The sequence below is a fragment of the Stegastes partitus genome, unplaced genomic scaffold (assembly GCF_000690725.1).
Source record: "Stegastes partitus isolate 25-593 unplaced genomic scaffold, Stegastes_partitus-1.0.2 Scaffold376, whole genome shotgun sequence".
NCBI classification, from domain to species: domain Eukaryota; kingdom Metazoa; phylum Chordata; class Actinopteri; family Pomacentridae; genus Stegastes; species Stegastes partitus.
Genome location: NW_007578107.1, coordinates 467,826 through 482,471, shown reverse-complemented (window position 1 = coordinate 482,471; position 14,646 = coordinate 467,826). Strand labels below are relative to the sequence as shown.

Genomic DNA, 14,646 nt, shown 5'->3' with positions numbered 1-14,646 from the left:
ATTTCTTACATTTTAAAGTGCTATTTACAAATATGTGCCAGTATTGTTCAATGTACAGCGTCCCTGTGGTGAACATCCCATCATAAACATACTGCACGTCTGTTTACTGGTAGGCGTGCATCACACGGACCAGTTTAAACCACACTGATGCCACTCCTTCTTCCTGATGTAGGCCAAAGTTACATGACTGGTTTACAAAGACAAGGACAGTGTTGTGATGACATTTACTCAAGTCTTAAGACTTCAGGAACAAGGCTGTTTTCTCTTTCAGACAAACAGAGGTGCCGTCAAAAAGGAGAACACGGACACGGACTGAACTCCGACCGCGCGTCTGATCTATCGACAAACTGATGTTAGCAGGAGCTGTGCAGGAAGCAGCTGTCTGTATGTAAATCACACTGTGTGGGTCGACTAACAAGAGGTGTCAGAAGTGCAACATGCAGCAGGCGACTGTTTATTTAAGCTGGTTGCAGTATTTAGGTCAAAGTGTGTCATGAAATTAGTCGTTATTTTGTGTATAAAGTGACACGCTGAACAAACACGCAGCCTCACGAACAGCTTCCAACTGCAATTTAGAATATTAAAGAGCCCCTCTGGTGAAAATCGAGTCACAAAGTCCACAGAAGCAGTAAAAGAAACTGTACATTTATTCATATTAAAAGTCATATATGGTTTTTATTGTGTTTCTCTTTACTACTAACTTTTCTCCATTTAAATTACACATAACAAACAGTAAAATCCAAGAAAAATGCAACAATTTACATACAGCCTTTTAAACAGATTCATCATCATCCTTTAACAATATAAGCTGTCTGACCTCTCGGGCACACTGTCAGTGTTTCTTTTACTTTTATCATCTCTGTATTTGCTTTTTTTTGGTTCTTACTTAACCTGCAACACTTGCTTTTTTCTTTTTTCTCATTTTCTGTAATGCATCCAAAAACAGAGTCTAGATCATCATATGTAAAAACCTACTTGCCAAAAAAAACCCAATTTGGATTCTGATTTTTGTGGCAAAACAACAACAACAAACTAAATATGTAACCAATGTACAGAAATGTAATTTTAAGGGTTTAATCAATGACTGCAGATGGAACTTTGACAATTAGAACACAGCATATTCCTGAGATGGGAAAAAGATCAAAAACTAAACTTTTAATTGCGTTTTTTTCCCCCATGTAGATTCCCGAGAGAACAGTGCACCTTTACACAATGAATTCTTGTCTATAATACTGTGAGATCCGTGTCACGCTCACAAACTGATGATATAAGCATCACCACGGTTTATATCTCCTTCTTTTGCTGTTCCTTAGTCTGCACTGTGAGGACGCTGCTGCTTCGCCTTCTCCAGAGCCTGAAAGCAAAATAATACAAGTCAGCACTTATAAATGTCTTTAAATGGAGCTAAAAAGGCAGCAAAGTGAGGCTCATGACGGCAGAGAGGAACCTTCTGAACGGCATTTATGGCGGCGTCGTCTTTTTGACGTTGGGCGTGAGTCAAAGCTCTTTCAAAGTAAGAGATGCCGGATTCAAAGTTTCCGAGCTTCGCTGTAAAAAGACAAGGAAATGCTTTTACAGCACTAAACAGCAGAAAAAGTAAAACAGCAGCCGAGTGTGTCTCTAAGTATGAGGAATTTCCTGATGTTAATATGGAGAAATTGAGAAATAATTACATTCTGATAGTCCAACCAAAACATTGGCATGTATTTGCCAATTCTCATCTGCAGCTTCGGCGGCGGCGGCGGCTGATTGCAGGCCGAAGTCTCGAGCTTCTTCAAGTCGGTCGAGCATCACGTGACAGCAACCGAGTTCATGAAACAGCCACGTCTTCTCCAAAGCCCCGCGAACCAAAGGAACCTTCTTTTGCCAGCTGGATCGCAAACACAGAAAGAAAAACATGAAATAAATGCACATTTCAGTGTGAAACATAAACGCATTTGATATGATTTACTCACCAGTCAACAGCGAGTTCAAACTGTCCGGTCTCAGTGTAAACGCGGCTCATGTTTTCCAGAGCTCTGGACATTGGTTCTGGGAGTTTGCTGTTGGTGAGAAAGATTTCTTGTCTAGTTATCATGAACAAAACTTTTACTCCAGTTGTGTAGCTTTCTTCAGATTCTCACCACTGCTCAGCGACCTCCAGGTCCCTCTGATGATGCTCCAAAGCTTTGTCCATGTCTCCCAGGTCAAACCAAGCCTTTCCCATGCAGCTGTGCAGGCTACCCATGATCTGTTTTTTATCAGGAACCTCCTTCTCCGAACACCTCTGTACGATCTTCATCACGTCTTCAGCCTTCTTCAGGCTGACTTCTGCATTTCCACATTCCAACTCTACGATGACAAACACACAGTGAGCACTTCTGGGTTTAAAAGACATATTTTCTTTCAAAAGAATCACCAAAATTAAACCCTGCATGAGCTGGAAACCATAAGAAAGACGTCAGAATCATTTTATTTTCAACACATGGATGTTTCTTGAACTAATCATTGTGACAAGCAGTTCTGTCAGTAAGTCATTCATAAGAACCAGAAGCTGTGAAAACAGAATAAATTTGTTGAATTTTCGTTGGTAAACTTTGTCAAAAACAGACCATTCGAACAAACCAAATTCTTTAAAAAGGAGAAATTCTGTGCTCCTTGACACAACCATTAGTGACTAATCTGTGACCTTGGTGATGTAAAAGATATTCTGGGTCGGTATCAAACATGACATATGGTTTCACTGAGAAAAATGACCCAAATCTAAGCTTAAAATCAAGGTATTTTATCAAAATCACTTTATTTTACACACCTCACGAGAAAGACAGAGTGCTAAAATAAACCATCAGATTCTTTACAAAGAGAAAATTCTGTGCTCCTTGGTGCAACCAAACTGACTCAGTTGTGACTGAGAGTCAAGTGACAAAACGTTTTTGGTTGAACTGCAGGCAGTGTTTCCACAGAGCAGGGAGGAGACGACATGAGGAAAATAAAATATACAGGATCAATGTCATGAATGCAGCATGGCTCAGACACAGCACACAGAGGAGTAAGTAGTTGGAAGATACAGTCGTCCTCAAACAGCTGAAATAAGTTGAAACTGACAAAAGTAGTAATAAATAAAAATTTGATGAAAGTCATGACATTGCTTTTGAATTGTGGTTCAACAGAAATATATATATAAAAAACAACAACACCGTAAACTAACATTCTGTTTGAGCCAATCACTGCAATCAAGTGTTTCCTGTAACTCTCAATCAGACTTCTGCACCTGTTGAAAGCTAATTTGATTTTAATTTGTCTGGGACAGTTTTGTTTGTTTTTTTTAAATTATTCTTTTTAACCACAATTCAAAAGCAACGTCTTATTTCGCTAAATTGTAATTTAGCAAATTTTTATGTATTATTATTTTTTTGAGTTTCTAGTTATTTGAGTGACTATTGTGAATTTTGCCTTTTCTTCGATGGACGGGTATGAATACATGCGAGGACGACTGTACATTCAGCGTGGTGAACATCTTTCTACAGAGGAGGGAGAAAGTGCGTTTGTATTGTATTTATAGCATGTAGATCCATATTTTTTCAGTTCTGGTAACCTCAGCAGACACTTTGAAAAATGTACATGTTAATTCAAATTTTTTTTTTCTTTCTTCAGTATTTTGCAAAATGAATTTGGTCATTCTGTATCAAACTTTCTGAGTTCTCTCTCCCTCTTCATGGTTGTTCTGTGTCCGTAGCGGTGCAGGACTTTATATTGCAGTGAGAAATGAGCCACAGTGAGGAAAAATGAGACAGAAACAACAAATAATAATGAGGCCCAGAAACTTGCTTGATGTTCCAACCAGAAGTCTGTCTTACCTGCATCTATGTCACTCAGGCTCTTCATCAGAAACTGAGCATGCTCAGAAGGCGCACTGTGACGAGGCTTGCTGGGTTTTTGCTGCGGGACCTTTTGGTTCTTTTCTTGTACACAGCTCGGATTCTCCTGCAGCCAGAAATCGACGCAGATGTCGAGGCGCGAGATGCAGCTCTGGATGCTGTCCCCCAGCTGCTCGCCGTCCTTCATTTGAAGTTTCATTAAATCTGCACATCAATATATTCATGCTTTAAATACCATCAGAAGTGACAGACGGCTCGGTTGCAATGATTCTGTTACCAAACAGAAAACAGTCAGGAAATGATGTAAAAAAATAACTCAGTACCTTCATCTTTCATCAGACTTTCCAGGAATTTCCTGTCATCGTATAGCTCTCCCAGGATCTGTTTTTTCACCTTCTCCTTTTTCGGGGTTTTCGGAGTCTGTTGTTTCTCCTCCTTTGTCAGATCCTGAATCGCAGAAAATGGCGGAGCTCTTTTTTCCTGTGAGACATTCAGAAACATGACACTGTGAAAACTGTACAACCTGAAACTTTGTGAATGTTCCACTTTACTGACACTGCACTTTCAATAACTCATCAATAAGTTGGCACCTATTGCATTAAATGAACCCCGTGATGGAGGGGGTTATGGAGGGGTGGGAGAGAATGGGGGAGGCATGGAGAGTCAGGGCTGGCAGGGTTGATAGGTGAGGAAGGATGGAGGGAGAATGTGTGAGGAGAAGGGGGAGAACGGGGGAGGCATGGAGAGTCAGGGCTGGCAGGGTTGAGAGGTGAGGAAGGATGGAGGGAGAATGTGTGAGGAGAATGGGGGAGGCAGAGGGTGTCAAGGCTAGGAGGGCTGAGAGGTAAGGAAGGATGGAAGACAAACAGGTGAGGAGACGATGGGGAGGCAGAGGGAGCTACTCTGAACAACCAGCTCGACAACAGATTCATCACCAAGCAGGAATGTCCCTGTCTGTCTTGTGTTCTGTGTGATTTTTAATTGTTTTTATTGTGTTTTTAAATTTTTTTTTTTTTTTGAACATTTTTAAAAATGTCCTTTAATCTTTTTTTTTTATTGTCTTCATTGTGTGTTTATTGTGAACGCTTGTGTAAGCTGCTGCATAACAAATCACCCTTCAAGGGACAAATAATAAAGTTGAAGTTGTTGTAGGTCAGTCGGGATTACCAAAATGATTTCTATTTGCTAAACGCCAAAATAATGAGAGAAAGATTTTTTTGAGAATTTTTTTTATTACTTTCTTCAAAGTCAGAAGTTTACACACACTTCCTTAGTATTTGGTAGCATTGTCTTTAAACTGTATGACTTGGATGAAATGTTTTCCTTCCACAAGCTTCTCATAATAGTTTGATGGAATTAAAAACTGGAATAAAAATTCTCTCTCTCATTATTCTGGCATTTAGCAAATAGAAATGATTTTGGTAATCCTAACTGACCTCAGACAGGAAAACTTTAGTCTGATTTGATGTCAGATAGGGAGAATAAAAAAAGGTTTTATGTCTTTTTATACAGTGTATGTACACTTCTGGTTTCAACTGTATATTTCTCTGCAGAAACTGCCCGTGATCCTGATCAAGACACAAATACTGTCCAGAATTACACGATCTTAAAAAAAATCTCTCTCTGGTTATTGATTTAACCTCCAAAAACTCATCTGTGTGTATCAAAGTTACATATTTAGAAGTTTTCTTCCATGAAAACAATCTCTCCACCATACAGCCGAAAAACAATTCTGAAGAAGAAGAATGATACAGAAACTGTCAACGTGAGCCGACAGGATCGATCCTTTAGATTTATCACGTATGCTTCTATCACTAATGTTGAATTCAGGTTTCTAAAGACTCACCTTCTCATCTTCTCTGAAGAATGACAGGTCTCCCTCATTCTTCAGTTGTCCAGAGGACGGGCCTGTAAGATGAGAACAAACAAGTGGTTCAGATTTGAAAAAAGATTTAATATGAGATGATTCACACATCACTTACTGCCGATGGAGTTCTCTATGGCCTCCTGTGCTTTATGGATGCCCAGTCTGAACTCATGGCTTAGTGGATGCAGCTTTTGTCCTCTGCGGTAAAACACCAGCGCAAATTCAAACTCTGCCATGTAGTACAACGCCTCCGCCTTCATGTGTATTCCCTAAAAAACAAACATGATGTCATACAGAAAGATAAAGATAAAGATAAAGAGACTTTATTGTCATTGTGCAGGAGTACAACGAAACTTGTGTGGAAGAACACGACAATAGCAGCAAGAAATACAAATAATTTAAACAAAGTACTATATACATTTAAACAAAGTACTATATACTATAAAGTATTCCCTACTTACAGTATTAACAGTACAAGAAATAAACATTTACCTCATGGAATGTTGGGTCCACTGTCAGTGAGGCTTCGGCTTCTTGAAAAGCTTTGACATACTGCACCATCTTCAGGTAACATCCGGATCGACCAACGTAGCAGTTCTTGTCGTCAGGATTTAGAGCCAGAGCCTAAACAAATAGCAAGTTACTTTTCTGTGCATTTTTCACATCTGGATCACAATTAGAACAGTTCCAGATAGAAAACAAACATATATAGACTGTCAATTTGGGACTAACGTGTCCCTGAGAGGCTAAATATGCTTTCTGTATGAAATCATCATTACTTTTGTGAAAATGCAAATAAAGAAACAGACAAAAAACACATTAGACCAGGTCCAGGTGTAACACCGCTGTGCTTAGAGGGGTCAAACTTGGACTACATTGTCTCTCAGAGACTAAAGATACACTTACTAATCTGTGAAATCTTTATTCTGTTTGTGAAAATGTAAAAAGGGGATATTTTACTGCTGTTTTTTTCACAACTCAGTCCAGATTTGATCGGTGAGGTAGGTAGGTTTGAGGATATGTAGAGTGGTTGTCTATGTGGATCTGCTGATGTGTTCCAGATACAGAAAAAGCCGTGAAATCTTTTTTTTTTTTGCACTTACAAATTGAATAAAGGTTTTACAACTTAGAAAATATGCTTTCAATAATATTTAGCCTCTGTAAGACAGTCTAGTCCAGATTTTACCCATTTAAGTATTGTGATTTTAGACCTGGACATGGTCTAATGTGTAGCGGTGCATCACACTTTCTTTCTTCTTCTACATTTTCACAAATAGAAATCTGTGTTTTAAAGAATATTTAGCCTCTTTGGGACAAATATGGGACAAAAACAAACAGATTTGACCTTTTTAAGCACAGTGTGTTTAGATCTGGGCATGGTCAGGAAAAAAAACAAAATAAAACAGCAAAGTCTCCCATTTTTGGCATTTTCACAAAAGTTTCACAAGTCAGAAATTGTCTTTTGAAGACACTTTAAATTCTGTGGGACAGACTAGTCCAAATGTGACCCATCTGAATGAACTGTTCTTAGATCTGAATCTGGTCTAAGGTCGTCTACATGTGAAAAACACTGTAGAGTCTCTTTTTTTTTTTTTGGTATTCTCATTAGTAGAAAAAAAGGTTTTGCACACCAGAAACTGTGGTTCAAAGACTCTTTAGTCTTTTAGGGTCATCTAAGTGTAGTTGTTGTAGATCTGAACCTGGTCTAATGTGGTTCAGATGCAAAAAATGCAGTGAAATGTCCTTTGTTTGTTTGTTTGTTTTTTTTTTTTTGCATTTTTTAAACCAACATAAAGGTTTCCCACATTTGAAAGTGTGTTGAAGGCAGCGGTAATGGTTCACCTAAGCTTCACAAATCAGAAACTTCATTTTGAAGACACTTCAGCCTCTTTGAGACAGACTAGTCCAGATCTGACCCATATATGTAGAACAATTTCATATCTGGAACTGGTCTAATGTGGTCCAGATATATATATATATATATATATATAAACGTTTTACAGCCCAGGAGCTGTACTTCAAAGACTTTTAAACCGTCCACAAAGAATCTAGCACATATTTAACCCGTTCATGAACTGTGGTTTTAGATCTGAATCAGGTCTAATGTGGGCTAGATAGTGAAATCTCCAGTTGTGGGCATTTTCACATCTTTAACGACTCAGAATGTTTGCCTTTAAGATGATTTATCCCCTATAGGTCAGTTTAGTTTGACTTCAAACCAGACAACACCACGGCGACAATCAAGAAGGCGCAGCAGCGGCTTCACCTCCTGAGGGTCCTCAAGAAGCACAACCTGACCCCCACCCTGCTGCTGACATTCTATCGCTCGTCCATTGAGAGCCTACTGACCTACTGTATCACAGCATGGTACGGCAGCTGCACCGTGGCAGACAGGGAGAGGCTTCAGAGAGTTGTAAAGGCAGTCCAGAAGATCATCGGCTGCCCTCTCCCCTCCCTGACGGACATCTACACCTCCCGCTGCCTCAGTAGAGCGAAAAACATCATCAAGGACAACTCCCTCCCTGGTTCTGACATGTTTGACCTGCTGCCCTCAGGGAGGCGCTACAGGTGCATCAGAACCAAAACAGACTCAAGAACAGCTTCTTCCCAAAAGCCATCACCACTCTGAACTCACACATGCACTGACATCACAGTCCACCCCAGCCCCCCCGGATCTACCCCACATCCACCTACTGTCAACTCTATAAATGTGCAATATCATCAATGACTATGCTGTGCAATATTTTTCTAAACCCATACTGTACATATAACTTATACTGTATATATCTTATTTTTATATTTAAATCTCTTCTATTTTATTTTATTTTTTTGCTCTTTATTTTATTTTGTTTTTCATTCTATATTGCACTGTAGGAGCTGCTCTTAATCTCATTGTACATGTGTATAGTGACAATAAAGGCATTCTATTCATTCTATTCTAACGTTTACTTGTTGTAGATGTGGACCTGCTCTAATGTGGCTTATATGTGGAAAAAAAAAAGTCTCCTTCATTCTGAATTTTCACAAGCAGAATAAAGCTTTCACACAACTGAAAGTGGCTTCAGACAAAGTCAGGCGGTACATGTACATGATGAGAGCGTCTCGTGTAGCTGCTGCCTCCAGACCCACCTTGGTGAAGCTGTCCAGGGCCTTCCGGTTCTGTCCCTTCTGGTGCAGCCAGCCTCCTTCCGCCACCAGAGAAGAGAAAACGTCTGGCTTCGGGTCTCTGTCCGAGGAAGACATTTTTTTTCTCTCTCTCCACACACTTTTAACTGTTTTTCAAGGTGAGTTTTAGCGTCTTCCAGCACAAACACAGACTCCGGCAGTTGGTCTCCTAGCAACAGCACAGACAAAGCGCCTGCTGTTTAAATGCAGCAGCGGGGAAGCAGCGCCCCCTGCAGGCCGCTCACTGCACTGCACACACACACCAGTTTATATGAGCGCTTACATGACATCTATGGTTTCGAAACAACTCCTGCGACACATTAAACACGTATATCTCTCCATTAATCCAACTGCACCATGATCTACATCAGTATTTCATGTGCAGTCTTTCATTATTATCACGCAACAATCGGTTTTCATGCGCAAGCTTTCATTAGCATGTGTCCATTTTCAATATAATGTTCAATATAACAGCTGGATTTGCAGTATTTCATTATCACGTGCAACGTTTGAATTTTAGGTGCAATATTTTTAAATGTAATAGTTTACTATTCTGTGCAATGTTTCAAAATCAATTCGATTTCATGTGCAATATTCAATTATCCCTGTGTAAAACTTCATGTTCAATTTAATGTGCATTGTTTTGTTGTCATGAGTAATTGACAATACTCTACCTCATCTCCAATATTTCCATTTGAAGCATAGTGTTTTATTACCATGTGCAATATTACTTCCTGCTTCTCTATTCTGGTCTTATTTTAACGTACTTATCTTATTCTCAGTGATGATCAGATTCATATCTTATTGCTTTTTTACATTTTTTTTAATTCTCACGTTATGCAGTTTGTTTTCCGAGCATTACCTGGCACAAGAGTTTCTTTTGGGATAAATAAAGTTCTATTCATCCTAGCTCATGTTTTCAGTATTAGGCTGACTTTCTGTGACATTATCACTGTATCTTAGCAGCAAAACTAAAAAAACTGACTGTGATAATCTTGCTGAGCTCAGCCCAAAGTTTTCAGAAACTGTGAATCTGTGCAGCGTTTAGACTGATGACTTAAGATCTGCCCGAGGAAATCAGGTCGGCTGAGTCAAAACATACTTTAATCCGAGTGCTTTTCCTGACTTTGGACTGTCTTTTAATTATTTTATTCTTTTACAAACTGCTGTTTTTATACAACATGTTGTATTTTTAACTGACATTTAAATTCTGATGTTTTATTTTGCTGCCTGGGGAAACACTTTGTGCTCTACAAATGAAGATTATCATCATAGTGGCATGTCAGAACATAATTAATGATATCCCCTCTGTAAATTATGCACAAGTGAGCGCGACACTGAAAATAGATTTGCATGCAAGTTTGTGATGCTGTGACACTGAAGGCACAATTTAATCCATGTATACAGTATATTTCTGATTCATAATAATAATCATAAAATGGATGAATAATCTTATAATTAAATAATATTCATATTATTAGACATATTAAAGCTACTGAAAGTTATTTACAAAAGCATTTTAAGAATATCTTCTTATTTTAAAACCAGAAATTTATCATCAACTCCATCATCCAATATTAAAATGTAGCTGAGTTTGCTTCAGTCGTCCTCCTCGTATGTAAACCTTTAGGCTTTTTCTGTGCAGTTATCCAAACTGAAAGAAATTAATTTAGGGGAAACCCAGAGGAGGCCAACTTTATTGACACGGCTGGTACTTTTCCAGGGTAAAGAGAGGATGGTTTCACCATAAAGGTCAAAAACAATGAGAACACAGATGAGGACGCCCTTCTTCTTCTCCTCTTCATCAGGTGCACTAATCAGGAAGTAACTGAACTTTCTCAGACTATATTGTGATATTCTCAGTATTACGCCTATCCGTTAAATTGAGTAAAATTAGACAGCTTGCATCACATTCAAGTAACACGTACAGCATATTCAATTGTAACATTTCATGCAGGCTGAGAAAAACAATTTCCTTCCTGAGGTTGTATTTTTTTTTTTTCCTCCCCTCGTTAAAATCTCTGTCAAACAGAAGAGCGTCTTCATCTCGCGCCGATGCTTCTATCAGACAGCAAAATTTACAATAAATATACATATGAAAATAAAAAAAAAAATGGAAAAAAAAATAATCAACTATCATCACAAATCAACACTTTACATTCCAGTAAAATGTACAATGCAGCAATCTGTGAATGGCAACATCAAACGTAAAACCTGTGACAACAAGAAAAGGAACGAGGGGGACTCTGCCGGCAACAAAACCAGCACAGCCGCCATGTTTTTCTACTGTGCTTCGCTGTGTGTTAATGTGAGTGTAGCTTTAGACTCCAGCTGTTGTCAATTTTAAAAAATGATCGAGGCAGTTTTCAGTGCGAATTCGTAGCAGCCAACTGTCTGTCTGTGCGACAGATTTCTTCAAAAACAAAAAGAGGAGAGGGAGGTGCTCCTTGCTCAGTGATTTTTTTTTCCTCAGAAATCAGTGAGCAAGTTCTTAAGTTTCATGCAGAGAAAAAAACCCCCTCAGCAATAAGTTGAGATGAGCAGGGTAAAAGCGTGCGGTTGCATCTCAAGAGTTTTGCCCCCCGGATGGCACTCGTCCTGCATTGGATCCCTAAAAAGCTCTGATAGCTGCACATCTCTCCTAACTCCCAACTCCAGAGAATATATTTGGACCAGTGTTGTTAGTCATTACTGACTTTCAAGTTTGATTCATTCTGGAAGGAAGAAAACTAAAAACCAGTAACACTACCAACTCAGTCGGAGCCACCTTGGTGTCCTTTTGCTATACGGGCGTTAAATCATTTTGCTGCCTGTGGTCATTGGGTTGCATTCATTCAGTCAATGGCATAGACAAGAATCTGACTCACGATCAGTCAGTCATTAAATACGGATGGTGGGTTTAGGGGTCGACATTGTTGAAAAGTCCTGATGTAGTAGCTGTTTAGGTAGACGAGTCGTCCGATTAACCGAACTGAAAGAAGAAATTTCCAGGTCCGGATGCTAGAAAATAACAAAAAATAATCATAATTAGTGACTCCTATACGTTTGCAGTATTCTCAAAATGTGAGCGTCGCAGCTTTTTTATGAAAACAAAACGGAAATTACCTTCGAAACTAAAACCTCCCGGACCTCCGAAGAACGCCTTGAAAATGTTGTTGGCATCAAACTCTGCTGGAGACGAAATGAAGGGAAGTTAATTATTTTTTAAAATCTTCATTTGGTTTGCAAAAATGCAAAACAAAGAGAAGAATTTACGGCGTTTTTGAAGTCTCAGAGACACTCTAGTCCCATTTTGATAATATATAGAGAGACTGGCTTTAGTTCTTGACCTGGAATGTTTTTGGGCTAATGTGGTCTACATGTGGGAGGAAAAAAAAAAAAAAAAGTGAAATTCCAATTTATTTCATTCAAGTCGAATACATTTAACAACTGTGAAAACGTTGGGATCAAACTCTGCCAGAGACAGGAAAAACTAAAATCAACAGAAACAGTGAACTAGTTTTCAGGTATTGACTGAATCAGATCGGATATTCTGCTTTTTTTTAAAAAAAAACAGATTGCAAATAAAATGTTGGACTTTATTTGATTTTGGCTCTGATGCAGCTCTATCTGTAGTCGCTGTGGGCCTGAGCTAAGACCACAGCACAATCTGATTAAAGAATTTCCTTCCTTCCATCGTACATCTCATTAGCATGAGTAACAGCCTGACACGACTGAAACATAAATGTTATAAAGTTCTCTTTAAACAAGAAATACAGAGAAACAAAAGAACTCCAACACAGATTTGTGTTGGAGTTTGTGTTTGTCTAAATTTTGACATCAAAATTTTCACTTCTGCTGAAACTGTACATCGGTTACCACTAATATTAGGAATAACTCCTGGCTGAATAAACACATATTGGTTGACATGTGGTGAAGTTCGAGATCTTACCTCCCATGTTCATGCCGTCATCCTCTAGATCTTGTCCACTGTCATAGCGAGATTTCTTCTTTGGGTCTGAAAGAACGCTGAAAGCTTCGCCCACCTCCTTAAACTTCTTCTCCTCTTCCTTCTGCACCTCAGGACTAGCTCCGCTGTGACGATCTGAAGGGAAAAACAGGACACAAAACAAAAACAAAAAAAGCGCTTTTTAATGTTTAGTAGTTGAGTATTTGTGTGTAGAATATCACAGTAGCTTTGTTTCCATAGGATTATCAGGTGAAGTTCAAGCAAATCTTTGAAACAAAAAAACGTGAATTAGGCTTGTTCTATTATTATCATTATGCAGAGGATACTTTATTCATATGTTATAGAGTCAACTGTGCAGTTCGTAGAGGTTGGAGGGTGGAAAGTTGATTGGGAGTTTAGTCAAGATTCGAGTCACTGACGAGCTGCGAATTTGATTAGAATTTTCAAAATGTCGCAAAAAAAACCCAAAAAACAGTGAATTAGGTTAAGTTTACATTAACAGCTTTCTAGCGAATAAACTAGGCTGCTCAGTGTCGTCAGCAGGTGGCGCTATAGGTTACATGGCTGTAATAAACAAGGAAGAAGAAATCCTACACAAAGCAACGAAAAACTTGAAGGAGAACAAAACAAAACTTTATCCATCTAGAAGAGAAAAACAGAGAATAGTCTTCAGAAATGTGTATTTGTATTATAAGTTGTAATTATTCTTTCATGTCACGGTAACTCGGCCACAACTTAGAAATGTACATCACAACACGTTATGGCAAATGGTCAATAGTTGTTGTACGGTCAGAAGAACTCAATCACCTGGGTGATGTAAAAGCGCCCGTTTGCGGTAAGCTTTTTTGATCTCTTCTTCCGTGGCGTTTTTATCCACTCCCAGAACCTTGTAGTAATCTTTCCGTTTGCTTTTCTTCAACTCCAGCTGAGCATTTTTCAGGAGGTGCTTGTGTTCTATGGAATCAAGAAAAAAAAACAGAAACCACACAGATTAAAAAACACATTGTATTTGACAAGCTCACAGTGATACATTACGGCCCATTTATTCTTTCCAACAAGGGTCTGCAAGGGTTTGAATGATGTACACTTTGCCATCCGCCCAAGTCCACAAGTATCCACATGGACCGCTCTGATAACATCTGCATGCAGTCCAAAATGTGTGTACACGTGGACTGTATGCATGGCATCATCATCACAACAATTATAACTGAAGTAGTTGCTGCAGGAAGTTTTGGATTTATACACGCTTTCTATCAACAAAGCCCAAACACAACAGGACGTTCTAAATTCTCCAGATATCCTGTGCTCAACACACCTCAGGAATAATCACTGACGCGGTGCTACGGTTGAATCTGTAGCTAACTGCTAGGAAGGGACAGAGCTGTCTGATGTCCACCTTAAAAGTCTGAATTGGCCTTTATAAAGCATATAATGCAATATTCTAAGCTATCCCCAGAGAAATGTAACAAGCTGAACAACACCAAAATGGCAAATGTCGTTTCACTACACCGGAAGCTGTTTTCTTTATGTTTTTTGAATTTAATTAGATTTATTTGCCGTTTACAGTGGGTGGAAAACACATAGCCCACTAGTAGTTAGCTGCTGACACACTGCTAGCTGCTGTTTGCTGCACTAAGATTTGTCAGCTTCATACCCTGTCAGCATATATTTCCAGGTATGGTGGTGGCATCATCATCAGTGCTGTTACCACCACACCAATGAGAAACGCAGTTTAAGTTTCTCTCCAGTCATGGATTAAACCTCAAAAAAACTCATCTGTGTATCAAAGATTCACGTTTCCATGAAAA

At 38.9% G+C, this 14,646-nt stretch overlaps 2 protein-coding genes across 3 annotated transcripts in view; both read right to left on the bottom strand.

Annotated features, from left to right (window-relative positions):
* LOC103359497 (uncharacterized) overlaps positions 1-8,967 on the bottom strand; it is a 19,592-nt gene extending 10,625 nt beyond the window's left edge. Inside the window, exons 1-10 of the mRNA XM_008284863.1 lie at positions 8,854-8,967; positions 6,217-6,348; positions 5,840-5,993; positions 5,729-5,765; positions 4,181-4,362; positions 3,837-4,061; positions 2,124-2,331; positions 1,956-2,042; positions 1,674-1,870; positions 1,383-1,548 (exon numbers count right to left, since the gene is read on the bottom strand). Coding sequence (XP_008283085.1) covers positions 1,383-1,548; positions 1,674-1,870; positions 1,956-2,042; positions 2,124-2,331; positions 3,837-4,061; positions 4,181-4,362; positions 5,729-5,765; positions 5,840-5,993; positions 6,217-6,348; positions 8,854-8,967 — 1,502 coding nt within the window. The remainder of the gene's footprint in view (positions 1-1,382; positions 1,549-1,673; positions 1,871-1,955; positions 2,043-2,123; positions 2,332-3,836; positions 4,062-4,180; positions 4,363-5,728; positions 5,766-5,839; positions 5,994-6,216; positions 6,349-8,853) is intronic.
* A 1,289-nt stretch (positions 8,968-10,256) lies between these two features.
* Positions 10,257-14,646, bottom strand: part of dnajc7 (DnaJ (Hsp40) homolog, subfamily C, member 7) — a 12,343-nt gene continuing 7,953 nt past the window's right edge. The window contains exons 11-14 of one of the 2 annotated variants that reach the window (XM_008284857.1): positions 13,646-13,792; positions 12,821-12,973; positions 11,995-12,060; positions 10,257-11,889 (exon numbers count right to left, since the gene is read on the bottom strand). In XM_008284857.1, coding sequence (XP_008283079.1) covers positions 11,852-11,889; positions 11,995-12,060; positions 12,821-12,973; positions 13,646-13,792 — 404 coding nt within the window. In that variant the 3' untranslated portion in view covers positions 10,257-11,851. The remainder of the gene's footprint in view (positions 11,890-11,994; positions 12,061-12,820; positions 12,974-13,645; positions 13,793-14,646) is intronic. The other variant, XM_008284858.1, reaches the window with a different exon arrangement.